The sequence below is a fragment of the Melospiza georgiana genome, chromosome Z (genome assembly GCF_028018845.1).
Source record: "Melospiza georgiana isolate bMelGeo1 chromosome Z, bMelGeo1.pri, whole genome shotgun sequence".
Classification (NCBI taxonomy): Eukaryota; Metazoa; Chordata; class Aves; order Passeriformes; family Passerellidae; genus Melospiza; species Melospiza georgiana.
In genome coordinates, this window is record NC_080465.1 from 31904798 (window position 1) to 31928370 (window position 23573).

The following is a 23573-nucleotide window of genomic DNA, read 5'->3' on the forward strand; positions in this document are numbered from 1 at the left end:
TAATGGTGGCTCAGACAAAAATAATTTGAATCAGTGAGAAATGTGAAATAAAAATTTGCATATGTAAGCCCATGTGTGAGGAAATTATATGAGCAGATGCAGTGCAGCCTACACAACGCACATAACTATTGTGTCTGTATCTTTGGAAGCGACCAATTTTAATACCATAAGATTAATTTGAATACCTTGTGTTTTTAAAACAAATAATGCATAGTGACTCCTCCTGAAATGGTTTCAGGAGTATATCTGAAATTTTCTGTATTATAGATTAATTTTATTTCTATGCTTTATAGACGTATTTCACCAGAAACCACCTTCTGGTATTTCTCTCTTGTCAAAGGAATATAAGAATGTGCAGGTTCATACATGAAATACAGGGGTTCGGATATAATTTCTGGATTAAATCCTTCATTTGCCAGCTGTGTTTTCTGATGCTTGAAAGTTGCAGTAGTTTGCATAACATCCTATGAAAGAAATAATTCAAATAAGGTGCAATATTCCATTTCAGTCTATATGAGTGAAATTATGATGTACTTACTGAATAAAATAGATCATACAATTTACTATACAATTTCTTCGGTTAAACAATTATCAGATTCACAAGTGCAGTGAAATCCAAATCTAAATCTAAATCTAAATGAATATTTTTTTCTTATTAATTTTCCTGCTAAAGCAACACACAAGATAGCAAGTTTCTGTTTCAATATATGCAATTTTCTTTTAACTTTCCTTAGGGCAGTCCACCACAAAATCAGTAGAGTATGGAACAATTGGTTCACTCTGCAAAGAGCTGACTGATTTTGTGGTATTGGCTCTCTTCTGATTTCCTACTGCTAAACTTAATTTAAAACATTAAACCCGACAATGTTAAATGCCCTCTTGTCTTATTTGCCTGCATAAGGAGTTTCTATACAGCAATTATTAAAATGCCAATTCATGAACAAGTTGTTCTGCACACAATGGTTGGGGTATTTCAGCAGAAGTGGTATATAAATAATTCGCCTTTCAAATGTTGTTTACATGTAGAGAAAAGTTTAAAACAGACTGTTCTCAAGCATTGTTATTACTTATACGTGTTTTCAATACAGTGAACATTTCGTTTTAGTTCCCATGCTGAAAAGATCCACTTTTTAGTTCTTGTTGGAAAGAAGTTAAAAAAACTCAGGTGGAAAACATAACAGAGCCCTGGAGTCCCCTGGGTTTTTGCATCCTTGTCCCCATGCCTCTGCTATTCTTTTAGAATCAAGTGGAAGAGACTGAGAACAGAAAATCAGTCTGTCTGAGTTGCACAAAACCAGTCAACCATAATTGCAAGTTATATTAGAAAAAGCCTACATAAGGACTACTGAAAATTTTTCAAGAATGATTTAGGTTTTAACCCAATTTTGCATGAGAATTTCAAGTATTTGTCACTGTTGATTAGGGTGACCTCTTTCTCAGGACCTAGAAAAGGGAATAAATTTTCTCCCAAACAGAAAATAGTGAGTTCAGCATATACTGAAGTATGCTGCTATACTCCCCTACGACATTTTATAAAGCAACAACAATTTTTTCTCATTTTGATTTTTTAAAATTGAAGTTATTTCCTTTAATAAAAATTTGCACACATGTAAATATCAGTTAATTAGTACTGCTAGAAACTTTGTTTACTTTGGCTCCTCCTCAGCTACCTAAAAAAAGATTTAGTCAGAGAACAAATAAATGCAAACAGGTTGGTTCCACACCTATAAACCTTAGAGCACTGTATAGATTTGCTCAATCTAGTGGAACTCTAAAGACAAATCTGTTCCAAAAGCTTTTCCCAGAAGACACCAGATATGTCCTGAAGCCCCACAGATAATATAACCTATGCTTACTGCATATGAAGGTACATTTACTTAGTACAGTAATCTGTTAGTGAAAAAAAAAAGTTTTCTCAATCTATAAATTCTTCAATTTAAACCTTTTTGACTATTTATCAGTACTTAGGGAAAAGTAAAACTGCCTCTCAGCATCCCCTAACAGCAGAAAACTGTGAGCTACAAACTTTGAGATGATGCAACGTGGAGCCTTTTCCTACCCTCTGCAGTTCATGCTCTCCTGCTTGGTGGCAGATCAGCCTGTGGGGTGCTCACAAGGGGGGCAATCCTTGTATTTTAAGGTGGATGCTAAAAAAAGAATTGTATCCCAGTTCTGCTTTTGTTCTTTAAAACATGTGAATGCATTTTAATTCTCACATTAGGAAATCTCCATAAAACTTCTATTATCTGTTGTAAATCACCCAGTATTTCCTTGGTGCCTTGTCAGTAATAGTGGATAATAATCACTTCAAGGACAGCCACATCAGGAAAAGGTTTGAAATGGATCATGTCACCCTGTTATAAGAAGAACTCTTATGAGTAAGGCTACACATATGTTTGCTTAGTCTTCTATTGACTAGAAGAAGACACTGGTTAAAGAACTTTGAAGCAAAATCCAACAGCAAAGTTACTGCAAAATCCCATCTAGGATTCTTAGGTATGGATGGATCCATAACACAAAACAGAAACATAATTCATCATATATTTGCTAAAATTCATCATAATAACAATCATAGGAACAGTAATTTAGGGTACTATTTCCTTTGTTTTCAATTATTTGAACTGTTTGTAAAATGCATTCTGCATTCCATGGTTGAAGTGACTAATTTTCAAGTCAGACAGAAGATAAATACAAGTGGCAGACACCTTATTGTCTTACCATGATTCTCACAAAGCGTGGTTGGGCATAACTTGGAAGGAAGGCCTCAACATGCTTATAAAGTCTTTCTCCATTGAAGTTGTGGTAACGTTTAAGCACAATAGCTGCCATCCCTGTTCTTCCTTCATAATCTAAAAAAAATTGAAAAATAGTATGACAAGTAAGAGCATATATGAACGTTTTGTAACATTTGGGGTATTCAATAATATTTAGAACAAGTAAATTGATATTGTGATATATCCATCTTGTTTTCTCAGACATCACTGAGTATAAAGTACATGATATTTTATTCATTAGGTTTATGATATTTTATTACTTTACTTATTTTATTTATACATGGTATTTGAGAACTTTAAAAGTTACTTTCAGTGAGTTTATTCAATTAAAAACATGTCACTGATGTCTTTTTATTGGGAATTCTCTGTAGCTGGAACTGCCTGCTAGGTTTTATTCCTACCTGAACACTGGTAATATAATGACTAATTAAATCAGAGGGAGCATTAAGTAAAAAGAGAACCTGAATACACCCACACAAAGACTAATGGATATAAACATGTATAAGACTTTACTTGTTCTATATAAAGTTAAATGCCTATTGTACACTGTAAAGGCAGTGCTGAGTGCTTTGTACTCTGTCCCACGGACAAATTTGTGACAAAAAAGGTAAGTGATTCCTAGTAAATTAGAGGCATCAAATTATGTTTGACATGCAAACTGAAACAAAACCCTTTTCAAAATTATGTACCAGACATAGTTCCTGCATTCTATTTATTGAAACACAAGAAAAATTTTAAGAGGAGAAAATATCTGAGTTGGAAGAAATCAACTGCCACAGTTAAATCTGTTCAGAAAAAATGAGCAGCCTTGAGGTCTGCCTAAAGGCACTGGAAAGAAAAAATATGGGTATTCCTTTTCCTGAAAATGAATCTGCTGTTACTGAACTGGTGATATGCTGTGGAGTTTGTTATGGCAATATTTGAGACTCAAGTCAATACAGAAATATGAAAGACCATGCTGTCTAGATGTTATTGACACTGCAAGCAAAAATTGATGTGAATCTTGAGGCATTTTTTTATGTGCTATTTACTGCCTGAGGTAGCAATAACCCTTTCGAGGAGCCCCCATCAGCTCCAACTGCAGATGATAATGAGAGATGCTTTGAATATTAGACCACAATTTTATTTGCATGTACTGCATGACTGCCACCTGCTGATCAACCATTCAGATGATGGCCTTTATATTTTATTTTTATGTATCCTCTTTCCTTGAACCCATTGTGTTTCCCATCTCTGAGTGCTATCTCTTGACAGCTTCTTCTTCATGTAACTAGTTTCTTTTAATACTAGACTTTAGTTGCCTCCAAAGGAAATAATGAACAGTTGCTCAGCACCACAAAATGTTTGTCTTCCTCAACCTGTTTCTTCAATGGCTTCATCTTCTGAGAATTTTTTAAATTTTGTAATTTGGTTTCCTACAGCTTTTCAGCATGATATTTTATATTTTTATGAAGCATCATATATGATTGAGAACATTCCAATTACAAAAAAAATATATGTGTTCTTGGACAGTACTCATAAGATAGTTGTTTCAGACATTATCTTTTAATATACTCTATCTTACCATTTTTCAGATGAAAGCCTGTAGCCTAAGAGAAGTCTTGCGTAGTTCATAACTTTGTATTTCTCGCTTCATATTTCTCACTTCTGTTAAAATTTTTAATTTATCCAAATTTTTCTTCCATTCATTACAAAATTTCAGCATGTCATGTTTATTAAATGCAGCATTTTACTGTAACTGAAATTTCAAAAACTGTAGAAAAGCCTGAATTGCCAAGCTGAAACTTCTTATATCCTTACATGTACTTGTGCATGCAGTTGCAAGAACAGAAAAGTTACAGTAAGAAATTACTCTTTTCATTTTATGTTCTTAAACTATAGAAAATGTCTTACTTTTTACGCTTACACCATAAACGTTAACTTCTTGGACAAAATCCATCATAGCAATGACGTCTGCAACTTCTAAAGTAGCAACATTTTCTCCTTTCCACCTGTTGAAAATATTTCTTATATTAATATAGATGTTAGCTTATACATGTTTTATTCTATACATGACAGAGGACTACTTCTAACATGGGCAACATTCTTAACTGAAGAATCATTGTCTAGTTTAGTGCCGTCATATTTGAACACCCAGTGATACAAGAAGTGCCAAATTTGTTGGTGGACAGGAATCAAGTCCACCAAAGTGCACTCCAACATATTGGAATTTTTCAAAGTTGACATGCATCATGTTTGAGTCTGACCTGTGTCATCCAGGCATGCATTTGTGTGATTTCTTCCATGGATTTACTCTTAACTTTGTGCTGTACCTGAAAGTGTCTCCCACCCGGTCAGTGAAGTAGAGGAACCCATCCTCATCCATCACTAGGAGGTCCCCTGTGTCAAGATACACATCTCCTTCCACAAACACATTACGCAGCAGTTTCTTCTCTGAGGCTTCTTTATTTCCAACATATCCAGAAAATGGGCTATCCTCAGTAACTTGAAAAACTAGAAGACCAGGTTTACCTGCAGGCCATGAAAAGGGGAAACATGTATAGACATCTATATATATATATATAGAGAGAGACATATATCTAAACATATATAGAGTGAGCTATTAAGACCATAAATTATCATATTACAAATCCTTTGGAAAGCCAGGTCGGTTTTATGTGTCTTATTGCTACATTACCTTAGTTCTTCCCTGAACAGAAGAAATGGGTGAGTGGAAAAGGGAACATAATTTTGCTTCCTTCTCCTCCAAAAATCTGGACCACAGGGAAGAGATCTTTGGAGTGTGTTGTACATCACTTACCTGGTAAAAGCATTTACCCATTGAAAAGATGATTTTTCTTTGTGTATCCTTTATCTCTATGTCATTAGAAAAGGGTGATGGTAGTCAAACAATATGTGTAGAGGCAAAATATATAGTATCTAGGATTTTTGAGGGCTTTGAGGTTTTCCAGAGGATAGGGGTGCTACTGCCTTAGCACTGGTGTGCTGGTGTGACAAAACAAGTTGTAATCCACAATGTGTGCCCCTGATCATCAGGGGGTCTCTGGGGTCTGAAGCATATCCCTACTGGGCATCACTCCTTGTTGCTGCCTAAGTCCTATTTATAACAAGGACAAAGCTTCCATTGACTGCACTGGAATTGATTCAGAATGTCCTTTAAACATGTTTCTTTTATTATTCTTTATCTGTGATAACTACTGGCTTTGTTCTCAATGTGCTCCTGAGATTTAAAGATAATTCCATCTTCGAAAAACATTTATTTAACTCCTTCAGAAGATGTAAGGAGATGTTTTCCAACAAATAATTTTCTTCATAGCTGTATTTCTGCATCCTAAATTTAATCCTCTTCATTTTTTTGAACACTCCATATGGAAAATAGAATGAAAGCTCATGCTACCTTTCAGAAGAGGAGCTGGCATTGCTGCAAATACCATGCATAATTTATAACAAAAGAACAACCAAACAAAACGGAGTTGCTCTAACCCCTAGTCACTTTTACAGAAGGATTCTCCAGTCCATTTTGTGAATTTACTGTCATTACTATCTCACATTGCATCCAGCAACAGCTTCAGAGTTACCTAAAAATTATGTGTAATCTGCAAAATTTTTCTAGTTGTGTCATGAAACTGGGAATTTTATCAATTTCACTGAGAACGCAATAATTTTTTGTGCACTTTCTAATATGACTGTAGTGAGGAAGCAAGCTCTTTTCAAGAAAAAAAAATCTTTTTCTTTATTTGGATATTGTCAGCAAATAATATTTTATCAGAAAAAATAGAAGATTGCTACTTTTTTTTTTTCAGTACTACTACCATAAAATAAAATAATAAAAATTATATCATATCATATTATACCAAGTTATATTATCAAATATAAGCAATAATAATTGCTGATTTGATGACCAGTACTACTGTGTGTCATTGAGATCTGACATTATCAAAACCTGCTATCATTTAGGTCTTCCTCTTCTACCTTCAGGATTTTTATCTCTATGATAATTAAATCTACATACTAAAACCAGTGATGTTAAAGACCTTTTCCCCACAACTGTTAACTTTGACTCAGATGGATTCGTGCATGTGTACACAGGCACATGAATATTTGATGTGGCTTTGATAAATGCAGTGCTGTCTTTGGTGAGACTCAGTTTTGGGGATTTTTCTCAAGGATATTCTCAGCTAGGAGGCTACCTTATTTTCAGTCTGGGAGCTTCAACTCTTTGAGGTGGAGTATTCCATTTTAAGTAGGATTTTGGGAAGTCTGTGAAACTGTAGGTACTAAAATGATAAATCTGGTTTTGTCACTAGTCATAAAAATATGATCCACAATTTGAAATTTTTCTGTCCTTCATCAGAATTTTAAATCTGAAACTTAGAAAGCATCTTTAAACATCTGGCCTCAGAGCACAACATAGCTGGGAATTACTGTATCTTTTTTTTTATTAAAAAAAAAAATGAAGCACTAAAAAATCTGATTTTTCCAGGAATAGGAACAAGTTCCTCTCAAGTGAGAATAAAAATATTATGGGTCCCAAATATTACTAATGTTCTAATATTATTGTAATTTTTTATTTTGGGTTAATTTATAAATATTTGGATATATTGTTGCATATATTAGCAAGAGATCTCCGTTTGGATCTATTTTCCAATTTTTTCTATTTTCAAGTTCTAGGTTGAAATCTGTTGCTTACAGAAATTTCAGCCTCTAAATTGAGTTATCTGTTAGTTAACAGATAACTAATATTTTTCCTTACCTATGGGTGCTTTCTTACACCTTCCATTTTCATCTTTTATAAGTTCTTGTTTCCAGACATCATATTTCAACAATTCAAAAGAATGTAGAAACTAAAAAAAAAAAAAAAAGAAAAAAGCACATATTCATACTTAAAAACACCTCTTTCTTACTAATTTTCTAGATTGGATAAGAATTGCTTTGAATTAATGAATAGTCCCTATTGACTTTTGAAGACTTGAGACAGCCTGAAATAAACTGACAGTATTCTAAGAGGCAATTGTCAGAAAGTGTTCATATCATGATAAGCAACACTAAGTATACATATAAAGGTGGGTGTTCATCTCCTTTACTGATAAAAAGAAGCCCTTGTCTAAGAGTAGGGTCAGATTCAAATAATTTATACAAAGGATAAAGTGCATTTGATCAAATTGTCAGTTTTGCTTTAATACTGCCATCCATTTCTAATATTGCTGGAATGCAAATCAAGATGATTCTCTGACAAAAAGCAAATCCAAAATAAATTTACAGACATCTCAAAAATCACATCAGACAGATGCAAATGGAAACTTTCAACTTAATGACCCGATTAGTCTTTCCTGCCTCAATCCTCCATCCACGTGGTTAAGATTGCTAGAAGATTCAAAGTCTTGCAGAGTTGTTATCATCATCATGCCAAGGCATTTTTGGCATCTCAGATATAAAGCAGAAATCATTTGGAAGTCATTAATCTGGTCTTGATCTTAACTGATCTGAATCTTTAGTATTGTTTGAATACTATTTCATTGTTGTAAAATGTCCATGAGTCACAGAAACTGTACAAATTGGAAAAGCATTTGAGACTGTCGGGGTGTTTTTATGGTAGAAACACTGAGAGTTTAAACAGTGGTTGTATTTGTAAAGGTATAGCTTAGATATTTTGAAATTAGTATTTTTCTCCTCTATTTGCGGAGAATTTTGATTTTTTTTTTTATATTGTTAATCTTATTTCAGAGAAAATGTGATGCTAGTTTTAATGACTGAAGATGCAGCCAAAGAACAAATTTGTATAAGTTTGCTTTGGAATATCTATCTCCTGATTAATACAAAAAGTCAAATCAAAACTAGTTTCTGGCCTTATCATTTATTATATGTGAATTTTCAGGATGATTAGTAAACAATTAATAAGAATTGTCATTACCCAGTCCTTTGGGTAGTCACTTCTATACAGACAGTTTGGGGTTCTTAAAATATATTTAAGGGGAAAAGTTGGGTACACGAGCTTCTATGTACTCATTGTGTATATTTACTGTGACTTCAAAATACATGTACAGAGAATAGAGTCAAGGAAGTGGCTAAGAATAAGGCTTCTGTTTTCATGAACCAATTATTATTGTTATTGTATCTGGAAAGAAGGAAGCATTTTCTTCCTTCCTGTTCTTTACGATTTCTGCCTTTCCCATGCCTTTTAAATATTTTTAAAATTATTGTATGGTTAATTGGTTGGTAGGTCTGTTGGTTGGTTGGTTGGTTGATTTGATAATCCTTACCTTTGAGAAGATGCCAGCACGGCCCACAGCTCCCATTTTATTAGTATAGTTCAGGAAACTAAGACTTCCTTCTGTGGACCCATAGAATTCAAATATTTTAACTGGGCCAAACCTCATCAGAAACTCTTTCCATACAGAAGGTCTAATACCATTTCCAAGGGCAATGCGCACCTCATGAACTCTGTCCTCTTCTTTCTGTGAACAGACACAAAAAGAAACATCCTGTAGCTGGGAAAAGTGATCTAAATACCTAAAATTGACCTAGTACTTTCTAACAGAACAATTTTCATTTGTGAACTGCCACCTTGACTAAAATACTTCACCGAATGGGGTTTTTTGCTGTTGTTGTTGATTTTTTAAAAATAAAACAGAAAAGCATAAGCAATCTTGATCTGAGGTTGAGGGGCTTTTGCAGGGTGAAAACTTTATTTCTGTAATTCTTTGAATTTTCACTTATGAACTCTATAAAGAGGACGTATATTGAAAAGTTTAAAAGATTTTAGCTGTAAATAAATGGATTTTAAGGAAGTGCCATTTTCCACAGAATGGAAGCTCCTTTCCCACCAAAAAGAGAAGTTTTCCTGTATCAACAAAATCGTGCCTTAGAAAACACTTGTGATACACAAAAGTCGGTTCTTTTTGTAATGATACTTGGTAGAAAATTTTTCACATCTGCCATGTTCCTTATGGAACCTGAAAAAGCAGCAGAATAACTCAAAGCTATAATAACTCATATTATTAGGTTCATTTTTAATCTTAAATCCAAATTCATCAAAAGATTATAATAAAATCTGCAGTCAAAATGTAGTTGCAAATGTGTTGTTTGTTAAGTATTAGTGATGCAATTATTGTGGTAAACTATTCAAAAGTTTACTTGTATAAGTGCAAATTTTGGCATAGGAGCAGACTGCTCAGCCCCCTGTCCATAGGACTGTGGTCAAGACTCTCAGAAGCCCTCACTTTTTTGGAGGTGAAGTTGGGATTGAGTAATTAAGTTACTGTTATGGCTAAATGTCAGCAGAAAATAAACTTATTTCAGGTCAACAGGAACGGTTTCTTCAAATCAAATAAATGGTTGGTTTGGTTTTGTTGCAGTGTTATTCTAATCTTTAAAACTGTAAAATTATGTTTGATTTCTAAATAATATTAGGGTGATTTAAAGATGGAACTTTGCCTTGTAATTGCACTGAAATGTTTTAGCAGAGTCACAAACTTTTGACTTTCAAAAACATTCACATAAAATTTTTTTGTGAACTATGTATTAGCAGACAACTTCATTTGATCCAGAACTGCATTTTATGGCAGATAAATTATTTGCCACAACAGCATAACTGTAATGCAGACCAAACCTCACTGTTAAACACAGCAGTGAAACTGGAGTTTGATATTCCCTGCTTCTGCCTAATCAGACATGTTTTCTTTTGCAATTTTAATGGTAACTCTGAAGGAATAAATGTTTTCGGTCACATGTATGTAATCCAACTGAATTTTAAACCAGCTGGGACGCTGACTGGGAGACTTCCTTCATGCATAATGTTGTCCCTTCTTCAACACTTTTGTCTTCAGGATGAAATGACGGGTTTTGATTTTTTCCCTAATGTATTTTGTGATACTGTAAGACTTGAAGTAAAACTCAAGAGTTTGACAGATTACAAGCAATAGGAGAAACTGTTATTCTTACATTCTTATCTTGGTTCATGCCCGGTTCAACAGGTGTGATCTGCAACATTTCCCTGAACTACCTTGAATTTTAAATGTCTTTATTTAAAAGTTACATCGTTCTCTTTAAAAACATTCTTTGACATACTCAGTCACAGAGTTTCTGTCCACATAGAGAAATCCCCCAAGTGCCTCCTGGTTTCCAAATCCATGCTGTTTCTCAGTTTGTGAGACCTGGGCATGCTCAGTGAAAGGAGGGAAGGGCAGACACCCTGTGCATGATGTAGAGCATACTCCAACAGGTGCAGCATATTCAGTCCTAGTCCTGAACCATACCAGACCTATTACCCTGCCTGGGTTTCTTTCATTGCAGAAGAACCTGTGTGATACAGTAGAGGTTAGATATTATATATGCATATAACATCTGGTTGTATGTTATATGTGGTCATAGCCTAGTAAGACACGTGATGTTGACAGAGCTCCTGATGTACCTGATCCACTCCTGTTAGCAACCTCACCTCCCTCAACTCATCCAGGCCACCTCTGGTTTTCCCTCTTACTAGTTGCCAGTTAAGTATCTATTTCTTCTCTGTTAAATTTTTGTTATTGAGTAATGAAAATATAGTTCTCATTGCTTTTTCCTGCAGGAGAAACCTTTACACAACCGGTCTGGCCTAGCTAATTATTCCTTTTTGGTTTCCTGATCCATGGACTACTGATACAGTAGTTGCTGTTGGCCAGGCTTGAGTTCTGTTTCAGGCTTGTTTGTATAGGCTTGAGCTCTGGCCAACAGCTATCCTTCTTGTACCCTTTAGCACTTTTTGTCTTTGATCCCTCTCCTACATCCAGACCACCCATAATAAGATTCTGTTCAAACCAGCTGGAGAATTCTTTCAGATATTTTCTTGTTCCTAGTCCTTGCATTAATCTCTGACCAATACCATTGGAGATCATTTGAACTTTGTGCTTGAACATGAGGTTTTCTGAGGTATGTAGGAATACTTCTTGTCACCTCCCTTCAGTAATATCCTAACTATCAAGCATAAAATTTATAAAGTTAACCAAGCTTTCCCAAAAATTAACCAAGCTATCATTGAGAAGTGAGAGTTGCTACTTAGTAAGCATTTTCAGACTTGTCACTGTTTGGTGACATTTTAATTTTTTCCAAACCTGATCATGGTCTTTAGGACTGTTATCTCAGGGGGGTTGCACCATACTGTTAGTACTTTGGCTTCATGGAGATATATCCATCATCTGATATACAGGCATGTAAGAGAGTGTGCCTTTGGAAGACCTCTAAGAAAAAGACTTAAACTAATAAAAACTCATTCATTAGTTTCAAAGTTAAAAATTAACTATCATCCATTAAATACTGAACATACTAGGTCACTCTTGATAAACAATTACTTTGGAGCAGAGCACTGAAATTGTTAAATCATTCAATCTGGTATGAACTCTTTTTTGTCATTGTGAATGCTGAAGCTTTTACAGCTTACACCTTTTCCTGACTGCCCTGTTGTGACCTGCTGGTCACTCAGATGAAAAGCCAACAAGCCTGGCTTTGCAGAGGCACTTCTGTGAGTGTCAGGGTATGTGTCCTGTCCTGCCAGGCTTGTTCCTTCGTCACCGCTGCACTTGCTGGTGTAAACTTGATTGCTATTGGTAATAGCAATGAACACAAGACACAAGGAACGCTGTAAAAAGCTATCAAACATTGAAAATACTATACTGTTCAGAAATTAGTGAATCTATCTAACTTTCAGATTTGCTATATCTTAAAGCTGCATTTGCAAATGGAACTTACACAGGGCTGATTGCAGAGATAGCGGCAGAGTTCTCCTATATATAAAAACATGGTAACATTGTATTTCCTACAGTCATTCCAAAACTCTCTCGCAGAAAATTTCTTCTTCAAAACACAGGTCGCTCCTATGTGATGAAAACAGGTAAGAAATTTCAAAATAACCTTTAAAATAAACCTCTTGTCTTCTACCACTATTGTAACAAAAAAAAAAAACAACAAAAAAAAACAAAAAACAAAAAACAAAAAAAAAAAAAAAAAAACAAAAAAAAAACCAAAAAAAACAACTTGTCATTCTCTTAATTCAGTTAATGATAAATTCAGCTAATTAAATAAATTGTAAGCTATTTCCAACAGGATCCATCTGTTAAATGAAACTTGCACAATTAAGCCTTGTTTCTTTTTATGAGTAGTAACTAAAACCTTAGAGTAACAGAAGCAACAGAAGCAAACCTTTTAATGATCATTCATTGTTAGGAATAGCCTAAACATTTTGTTTCTGTCATGATCATGAGCTAGTTTAACTCCAAAAAAAGATCTTGGAATGGGGAAAATTGTTGCTCACAGCTTCTCTATTTATGTGACAAGTGGTGAAAAGGAAACAGGCTGTCTTTGTTGTTTCCCTTTCATTCCCCTTTTTCTGTTCCTTGACAACTGAGAATCAAAACTATTTTCTTTTCTGTGACCCTGATGTTCTTTTAGAGCTTTCAATTTCAAAAGCCACTTCATTCTACCCTCTCATATCTGCCTCCCTAGCCCTTCCTAAGTGTTGTAAGTCAAAAATTTACAAATTTCTATCTTTTCAAAATTTTCTTTTTGCCCAAGTCGTGTTTGTCCTGTGTGACATTTCCCAGGGCCTTCCAAATTTTGAATACCTTCTATTCCACTTTTCCCATCTTGCCTGTTCCTCCCTGATCTTGAAATCTTTCAGAGCTCTTCAGCCTCACCCTCCTCAAAGCTTTGTCATTCAAATCCCAGACTCCCAGATCTCTATCTCAACACCTAAGAAAGACATTACCCTACACTTTCTGTCCCAAGAAAATTCATAGCCTCAAACCTCTTCATACACTCATTTTCCCATCCCCTTTGTGTTTCTGTTAAGCAGAAGCAGTCTTGCCAGCAGTTACTGTGAGCCAGCATGCCTGCCTGCCTTGTTTCTGAATAAACAAAACAGTGAAATGTCTTTTAAAGCACTCCAGTTATATACTTAGCGTGCCAAAACCCAGCATCTAGGCAAGACTCTAATGATAGAAAATGAGGATGTACCTGGCAAATATCTGGTTGATAGCTCTCTACAAATAACTCCCATTATCAAATTTAGAAGGGGAGATTTTGTCCTTTTTCATGTTTTTCACTTTGAGATGATGAATCTAACTCTGTAGGTCTTACTCAAATAAGAGACTGAAAAAGCTCCACAACACATTTAGTCAATCTTATTCAGAAGGTTGGGCTTCCACAATGCATTTGTATCTTCTGACACTAAAAATCAACCACAGATGCCTGTGTGAATGCCTTTACAGACTTTTGGCATAGGGTAGGAGGATGATTTCAGGTTAAACCTACAGAATACATGCAGTGATGCTAACAATACACAGACCTCAAGTCATTTTATGCTGGATTTATACAATTATTAGTGTCTGTTCTAAGCTTCAAAACTGTGCATATACCTTAGATATTGTCTGCAAATGGGGGAGGTGATAAAAATGATAAAATTACAAAAGATTTTTGGTAAGCATAATATTTGAGTTGCCAAGCAGTTATTCACCTAATATTAACATGTTATAGCCTTGTCAAGTTAATGGAACTTCACTAGAAGGTAAATATTACCTAACTGAATGCATCCACTGATGCCAAGAAGAGAAGCACTGATGTGGTACAAGGGAAGAGTGACATATATAATATCCTGAGAAACTGCACCACACTGAGTCAATGCCAAGGAGGCAGCCAGAGTCCTGCGGTGAGTGATGATAGCAGCTTTTGGGAAACCTGTCAAAGGGAAAGAGCAAATAACTTCAATTGTACTGCATGCATTAATAATTTTGCTGAAGTAGAATTATGCTGGGAATGTACACGGAGAATTCTCTTCTTCTGAGTCTTTGTCCTCTGCTTTGCTGTTTTATGAGTATATCCCCTTAGCCTCTCAGCTCCTTCACTCTTTCTGCCTCTAATTCTATTTAAACATAGAATTATAGAGTAGTTAGGGTTGGAAGGGATAATGTAAAATGTATTCCCAACCCCCCTGCCATGTCTGTTTCATTTGGGGGGCAAAGTCCACGACCTTCACAGGCATGCGCAGGTCAAATATACATACAGGTTTCCCTTGCCAGAAAGTGAGAATGGGAAAACCTCTGGAGAGCCACTTCTACTTGCAATACAAATAACTTCTATGAAGTTGTTTGGATTGACTAGTGGATGGATTTCCCCATTCTTCCACTCTAAAATTAACTCCTATTTCAGAATCAGAAGCAGAGGTTCCACTGTTCTTCCTTTCTGAGCAACTCTTAGAGACTGACTTTGTTTGCTTTATATTCAAGAAATTAATTTCAGCCATGGAGTATTTATGTAGAAGTTCAGTAACTGAAATTACACTCTTATGTAATTTCAAAAACACTTTAAAGTATACTGTGCTTCTAAGTAAATCAATCTTCCCTGTCTTGATTTGGAAATTCAAGTTCTGTCTTTTTGTGTCTTTTTGCTTAATTTATACTGCCTTAATTTTCACAGGTGCAGCTGTACTTTGTTAGTACATATCCTCACCTGTACTTCCCGATGTGAAGATATGCAGAGCTGTGTTTCTTGTGTCAGTGACAGCTCCAAGATGAGAAGGAACAGGATGATCAGGCACCTTGTCTAGTTTGTCTGGTAGGGTGTGAACATGCTGGAAAGGAGAACTGGCGCTCATCGTCCAGACAGCAACATTATTTTCCGAGAGATTCAAAATAAATTCTTTCTCTATTGATCCTAAACAATCTGCCAAGTTAAAACAAACAAAAAACACGTGGTAATTTTTAAAATAAATACAACTGCAGAACTGATTACTAGCACTGAAATGATATATCATACCACTGTATAAACCTACCACAGGCATAGGAGAGCTAACCTGCATACTGCACAGTGAAAAAATCATCATGATGTTCAAGTTCCCTATATTTCTCATGTGGCTTTTATTTTAATTGGTAAAACACCATGAACTTAGTTGATGATGCTAGTATATAAGATTTAGTTTAATCACATTTGTTCCAGAAGTTGGTGCATATACCAAATAGCAAACCCTCACAGATTCATATGGAATTATGGTACTACTGCCGACCTGTACAAAAGATGAAAAAACAGGAGTAGAATATGCATAAATTGCCTAGTATTGCATAATGTGCCATAAACAGAGATGAAATTGCAGCTCCTTGCACTGTAATCTTTGCTTCAAGCAATGCTACCTTGGGATCGCTACTTAAAGTAGTTATAAAGTAACATAAATTTTTATGCAGGTATTTTGACCTGAAGGAAATCACAAAGGGAATCTGTGTCTTCCTGTAGTAAGTGAAGTTTTATATAAGCCACATAAACGAATAAATAAAAATGGAAATCAAATTATGCTAAAGTATCTTCCAAGGCTGTTTTCTTGCTGATGCATTATTATTGCTGCTGATACTTTGTCCTTGGAGAATTTCAGATTTAAGCTTTTAATTCTACTAATTAATTGCATGGGATTTATACTCTTGAAATGTAGACATTATCTCTTTTCTCTCCTTTCTAGACAACACTGTCTCTTTCCTTAATTAATTTTCCCCCTCCTTTTCTTCCCCTCTTTTAAGTGTGTGTATATATAAAGAGCTTGCAGCTCTGAAGGGCTCTGATTTCCTATGTTTGATAGAAGCAGGAAACAGTAGAAAGTGAGCAGTAAGTGAAACACAACACAGAACTTACCTTCTCCTACGACCAGAGCTTTTGCTGCGCATGTATTAATGCAGTGCAGGAGAGATCTTGAGCGGATATTGACGTTGAGAAAGGCCACGACGAAGCCCAGCTTGGCTAGCCCGAACCAGACATGGATGAAGTCAGGTCCATTACCCATCAGCAGGGCCACAGTGTCACCTTTTCTCAGATTCCCATAGTGCAGGAAGGCCTGTGCTACCCTGTTGCTCCTCCTCTCCACATCCTGATAAGTGTACACTGTCCCTTCATAGATAAGGAATGGCTTGTGGGGATTTTTTTCCACTGATTGCCTGAAAAGGTCAGTTATGGAGAGAATTCCATTTTTTGCCCACTTTTTTACTGTTGCCTTTGACCTCTTCCGTCTCAAGAAATAGATCAGGTCTGCCCAGAAATAGGGGAGAAAGATCTTCAGAGAGACACACAGCACCAATATTCCTCCAGCAACTGTTGAAATCCACGTGCATAACATGCTTGGAGCTGGGCAATAATAGATTGAGTCATCTCAGACATATAAAATACATGCATTTTAATAATTTACACTGAGTTTTATGACATAGAATGAAAGTTAACAAGATAATTACAATTCCAGCTGTTAATTTGAGAACTGTTAAAAATACCTTATTGGGATTTACTAGAATAAAAAGACCCACAAAAGAGAAGAAGGGAGTTAAGAGTAAATAAAGGATTGCACAGGATTTTTAACTTGTAATCAAAACTATGTCTAGAATTTTTTACTGTCCCATGGCAAATCCTAAAAAAAGGTGGAAACAAACATGTCAGGCATATACTATCATATGTATAGCATGAAAGTTTGTTATGTACCATATACCTGTAAGATGCACCAAATGTTGTTCTTTGCTGCCTAAGTTGTATTTTCTGGTGTGACAGAATTTGAGACCATTTGAGACCAAAAGTTTAAACAGTCTGATCAACAGACTGAACATACACAAATTGCAGGCACCATACTCTGAAACTTCTTCATCTACTGAAGTATCCAGTTCTCACCATAGGATTTTCTGGCATTTGCAATAAATAGTGAATAATAACTTTGCAATATTTATATTATTTACATTATTTACAATAGGGTCCTGCAGTCTCAAAAAAAATTGTGCACAAACACAAACTGATGTTTGGAAAACAACCTTTGTAGCATAAAAATTATTAATTCTGTAAGATATTTCAGGCAAAAAATTAATTGTCGTATTTTCAAACAGTCATAGGGGAGGAGTTTTGAAGATCATACAAAATCCTTTGAACATAATATAGATAACATTGACCAGTCTCCTTTTTAAAGTTTCAGCCATGATTACTACAAATATTTGAAATGCCTTATGTGACAATTTATGATTGAGGAACACTTCAGCAATCTGAGAAGCTTTTCTAAATGGGATGACCTCCACCCTGTAGTTTAGAAATATCTTACTGACAAGCTGTACTTTTGTTATATTCCTCAAGCTTGTTTACACTTTAAACAATATTCAATGAATATACTTGTAAAATTCAGGGGAATTCTTGCAGAAAGCAGGATCTTGTATGCATCATAAAGTATATGAAATGTATTGGTAAAAGAGCAGCTTAGAAATTAAAACATCAGGCATTAATTGCACATAAACATACAAATGAAGTTAAAGCATGTGAGGTACAATGTTTTAATGTTCTAAACAAAAATTCTAAACCCATCAATTTCTGAAGTCTTCAATTTGTAAAGAGACTTTTTTAGTTACCTTGAAATCTTCTTGATTACACTGTGTTACCTCTCTGGCCAAATGTCTCATCTTTCTATGTTAAGAAACAATTGAAGTAGCTGCAAGTTTATTCTTCCAATAGATGTGCCATTAAAAGACCCTCTGTTTTAGCTCATATGACTCCTTTACTGCCTTTCTGCCTTTCTCAGAATGTTATTGTTTAATGGCCAAGGGCACAAACAGAAGACCTCCTGAGTGCCATGGCTTGCCTATGACTTGGAAACCTTTGCTCAGCTTTCTTTGCCACATGCAAGCATGCAAGATTCACTGAAATGAATCAACCAGTAAATTTTACTCCAGGTAAAGTCCAATTGGCAGACTTCATAAACTGAACCAATAAACCCATAATCTTAAGAGAAAATAAGTAAAAGGGATGATGATGTTAGACTAGGTTTCAGCCCTAGCTTTCTTTTAGCATTCTTATATTACTTCTATTACCAAAATAGTCATGGTCTATAAGTAAGAACTCAAAGTAAAAATAGAGGGAAAAATAAGCAGGCTACAGGGAAAAAAAATTTAGTCCTCAAAGCTGTGTCAGGATTAGTTTTGGTTCACCCTTTTCACACTTGAATGTGACTGGAAAGGCCCTTGTTTTAGAATTGTTAGCTCAAAATAATGTTTATGGAGCAGAAAATAAAGAAAATTAAAGCGAAAAATATAGAACATATAGAAAAGGAATGAATTTTAGGAAAGAGTGACTATTGTGAAAGAGCGTGCATCTCTCTGAGAGAGATTACAGTCCCGCAGCCAGCTGCAGTGCAGGAGTCATACTGTTGTCACCTGCTGTATGCCTGGAATGAAAAGCCTGATGCTTGCTTTTGACTGCAGTATTCTGGCAATACAAGCAAGCTTGCTTTTGATTATTGCTTGAAAGGTTTCTCCAAAGCATTCAAAAAGTACATGCACAGAAAGTTAAACTACACTCCAAATGAAGGGGCTGCTCAGAAAAAGGAAATGTTTTCTCAAATTTAGACAAATTCATAACACTTTTGAAAAAAAAATCACACACTGTAAATGCAAACCAGTTGTTTTCAAGGAGGAATTAAATGCATGCTTAACTTGCAGTCTAACCAAACCTTTTGTATCCTTCTCACAATATCAGGTACTAAGTTACTGTCAAGTTCCAGCATGGTTTGCTTGTTTGGTGCATTTGGGTTTTTTAGAGGCTGCCTGTCAAAGTATGAAATCTTATTGTGTTTTCTCTTGTTTGCATTATTTTCACCAAGTTTCCATGAAGTGGAGTTTTTTTGCACACGTATTGAGATTTTTATCTCAGCATGGTCAGAAATAAACCTAGTCCAATAAGTCCATAAAGAATTACAGAATCATAGACGGTTTGGGTTGGAAGGGACCTAATTTCAGCCTCCCTGCCAAGGACCACCTCACACTGGACCAGGTTGCTCGGAGCTCCATCCAGCCTTGGATACTCTAAGATATTTTCTCATGTTGTCTTTACTCTGAAGTCTTGGAAAGAGCATTTGAGCAATTATCTTAAAATAACTCGATTAATTCCTTTAGCCTGATTTTAATGAATGTGCAGTTTGGTTATTTCCATTCCTTAGTCTTAATCTGTTTATCTGTTGAGAGCATTCTATGTCAAAGAAGTATTAATCCAATGGAAACTGACTGCCAGCTCTTCTCAGTTGGAACTCCCTTTCTCTTTGTCTGGTTCTGATGGGGCGTTATTCTGTTAGAAAAAAGGAAAACAGGACAACAGAGCTGCCACCTGAGACACAGGCTACGACATATCTGCAGCTTTGCTTGCGCAAGAAGGGCAGCTCTGGGAGACAAGGAATGTACTGGAGAGAGCAATAGCACAAAAATCATTCAGTGGTTTAAAGTTCAGCAAGACTATCCAGAGATTCTCTCCAGTCCCGGGGGAATGTGAACAGCCCTGTGTGTTGGCCTCTATGCCTTCATGTCCTAGCTCTCTAGGCCACCTGAGATGTCTCTGAAATACCTGAGAAACAGACCTTCTGTAACTGCCCTCAGAGTTAATGCTACAATGACCTTAAATCTGCTTACAAGACTTTCTTTCGTATGAGCTCTGCAAGATGGAAATAGTATTTTAAAAGACTTAGTGTTTTGACCGATTGTCACACAACCTCTGCTTTGAAATTTGCAAGCGCAAAATTTCAATTTAATTAATTGAAATGGGTCACCAAACTCACTAGGTTTGGTTTGTCATGGCTTTTTTGTCCCATAGAGTCAGAAAGCAGGGAAAAGCAGGGTTTTGTTTACTTACTCTCTCTGGTTTCTTCGTCCATTTATTTTTTTCTTTTCAGCTGTTCCTCTGCAATCACAAGGATTGAAAACATCTTCTTTTAACGAGAATTGATATTTTAAAGTATTTATTAAGTATTCTTAACTACCTTTTTAGAAAATGAAATAAAATTCAAAAGGAAGTAGTCAGTGGTATTAAAATACACAATGGACTATTTTTCATTATTTTCTGGCAACCACATGAATAATGACAAACAGGGAAGGATTCTAAATACAGAGAACTCAAATATTTACCAAGAATTATGGTAAGAATTCTGTCTTCCAAGTAATCCATCAGCTTTGTTACAGTGAAACAAAATGCTACCTTTGCTAAAAGCAACCTAACCAATAGGCAGCAAAATCTGAGTTTTGAAGATCACCATATAATTAGTAGGAATAGACAGAGATGTTTCTCTGATTGAAGCAGAGCTTCAGAAAATTTTAATGCAAGCAAACAAAACGATATCTCTGATTTGATTTCTGATGCATGCACGGGACATTGTTTTATGGAAAATAAAAAATTATCTTTAAATAGAAGCTAATATTATAATTCAGCCAATTTTATACCCAGTTCTTTTTCCAGTATCTGAATGACAAAGGAAAGTATTTGCTTACCAACCTTTTTTCCTGTGTATGCTGATTAATGTCCTGTAGGCAATCAGATAATTTCTGCCCCTGTGTGTCCCTTGCAGGAAGGTTGCATGGGTTGTCTGAAAACGTTTGTTTAGTCAGAGCTGATGTTCTCTTGAAGCTCCACACCTGGAGTGTGTTACTGGTGACTGCAGGCCTAGACACACAGGGAAAGACTCCTTTCTGTCCCCTGCATATCACAGGTCCCCAGATCTGTAGCTCCTTGCCTTGCAGCTGCCTTGGAGCATGTGAGTGAAAGGGAATTGGACACTGCATTTTGGAACAAAGTGTATTTGCTGTCTGTATTGAGAGTTAATTGTTAAAAGATTAAGAAGTCAATTATGCACTGCTGGTTTATATGCTTAAAAGGACGATAAGCAGCAAGACATAGGGCTGTACTGAGGGAAAGGACTAATCTGTTGAAATTACTGTTTCAGTGCAATAGAAACAACTTAGTGATGTTTCCATATGCTCCTAAATACAGTATATACAGTACACAGCAAACGTAGTGGTACCATTTTCAGCATTGTCACGTAGTCTATGCAACAGGAACAAAAGCCTTTTATGATTAACACATTTTTAGAGTTTAGTCATACAAATATACAAAAAATCTATTTACATTCTTATTATACGATGTAAATGCTGAAAAAGGACACTATATTTGTGGCACTGGCAGTGCACTTGATTGAGGAAGTAGATAAGGTTACATTAATGAAAACATACACAGTGTTGACTGACTGTTTAAATCATATGGACCAACCTCCTAATTTTTGAAACTCAAAAGTACAAGCTAGACAGATTTTTAAAAGGTTGTTGAATACATGTGGATGGCTCGATTGTGTATTTGTGTATTGTGGATGGCTGTTTGTGTATTTTAAACTTTTTATTAGACCTATCTTTTATATATATATGAATATTTCCTGATGCATAATTATGGCATTCAGTTATTAGAAAATCCATAGGCCATTACTTTTCTCCCTGTCTCTTTTTTTTTGTTTTTAAATCCCTAATAGCTAGCATTATTTAATTAGATTAGAATGCATTAGTTAAGGTTATGGATTTTGTTTAATTCGCATACTACATGCATATTTTATTTTGTTTACTCCATTTGGAGGACATAATTTTGAGCTGGTCATAGAGTACCCTGGCACTTTATGGAAAGATTGGACTATCATCCTGACTGGAGAAAAAGATTAAAGACACTGTAAAGGGAGGAAGATTACTATGGAGCAGATAGCCTGAAAACACGACTCATCTGTTAGAGAAGAAGAACATGAAGAAAATGGCTTGGAGGAAGGGTCAAGCAGAGGGAAGATTTGGCTTCTTTCTAATAATAGAAATAGTGTTTTGTGATTTTGTTACTTGTGAATAAATTATTTTAAAGGTTGTGGTTTTTATCATTGAAAACAAGGACAACATTGGGAAGTAAAAAGTAAGGTTGAGAAGACAGAAGAATTTCAACTGAAAAAGAATCAGCAGAAGAGAAAGAAAGCATTTATTCTGTAGCATAATGGCTTGGAGTCTTTCTTAGCAGTCCTAGATTTCAGTCATTTACCTAGTAGCAGAAACTGGACTTGTATCATACATTCCAGCATGTGTCCTGCAGATGACTAACAAGCATAAGTAAAGCAGAACTGTGCTACCTTCCTTATTTTCCTATTTAATATCTCCAAAATGAAATTATTAAACTAGATTCTTTACATAAATTCTTTCACAGAATCACACAAAGGTTGAGCTTTGAAGGGATCTCTGGATGTCATCCTGTTTTCTGGTTCAGCAGAGACAGCTAGAGCCACTTACCTGAATCATGCCCAATCTGCTCTTCAATATTCTTTCTCCTGTCACAGGACCCTGCTGGAAAGAGCCTGGCTCCATCTTCTTTGCAGCATCTTTTTTAGGACCTTTTAGGTTCAGGCCTTTTTGCACATTGATCAGATCCTCTCCAAACCTTCTATTCTCCAGGCTGAACCATCCCAGCTTGCTCAGCCTATCTTCCAAGGAGAGATGCTTCAGTCGCCTGATGATCTTCATGGCACTTTGCTGGACTCTGTCCAGCACGTGCAGCTCTCTTGTACTGGGGAGCTCAGAACTGAATGCAGTGCTCCAGGTAAAGGATCAGCTTCTTCGTCCTGCTGGCAAAACTCCTAAAGCAGTCCAGAACACCATTAGTGGCAAGGGCACATTGCTGGCTTATGATCAGCTTGGCAGCTGGCACGACCTCCAGGGCTTTGTCTGCAAAGCTGGGTGTCCTGCTGGACAGCTGAGTGTGCAGGTGCCTGGAGAGGCCTGTCCTCAGGGACAGGACTTTGTGCCTCCCCCTTGCTGAACTTTTTGGGCTCCTGGCCTGGCAGAGTATGGCCCTGGGGAGGACGCAGAGAGGGGTTATGACTCTGTGTAGGAGGGATCTTGTTGCTGCTATGGTGCCTCAGGTTTTAGCTTTTACATTTTTAGATTCTGCTCTGCTTTGTTATGTGAGTGTAGGCTTCATATTAGGGGGTAGTAAGCTCTC

General features: G+C 36.0%; 1 protein-coding gene across 1 annotated transcript; it reads right to left on the reverse strand.

Annotated features, from left to right (window-relative positions):
- Window positions 1-287: 287 nt before the first annotated feature.
- Window positions 288-23095, reverse strand: LOC131096226 (long-chain fatty acid transport protein 6-like). Its single transcript, XM_058044540.1, has 11 exons — window positions 22865-23095; window positions 16419-16833; window positions 15252-15464; window positions 14322-14480; window positions 12498-12622; window positions 9035-9229; window positions 7528-7618; window positions 5087-5285; window positions 4668-4765; window positions 2719-2849; window positions 288-464 (listed from the first exon to the last, which is right to left on the reverse strand). Exons 1-11 carry the CDS (start codon window positions 23093-23095, stop codon window positions 288-290), a joined length of 2034 nt encoding a protein of 677 aa, XP_057900523.1.
- Between the last annotated feature and the right edge of the window lie 478 nt (window positions 23096-23573).

Bases quoted from the DNA above. Each gene is read 5' to 3' on its own strand.
- LOC131096226 (XM_058044540.1), bottom strand. From the start codon at position 23,095: ATGAAGATCATCAGGCGACTGAAGCATCTCTCCTTGGAAGATAGGCTG. The intron at 5,286-7,527 runs GTAAGGAAAAAT...CATGGCCTGCAG, and splicing joins GTGTAAGAAAGCACCCATAG to GTAAACCTGGTCTTCTAGTT. The intron at 465-2,718 runs GTAAGACAATAA...TTTCTTTCATAG, and splicing joins CACGCTTTGTGAGAATCATG to GATGTTATGCAAACTACTGC.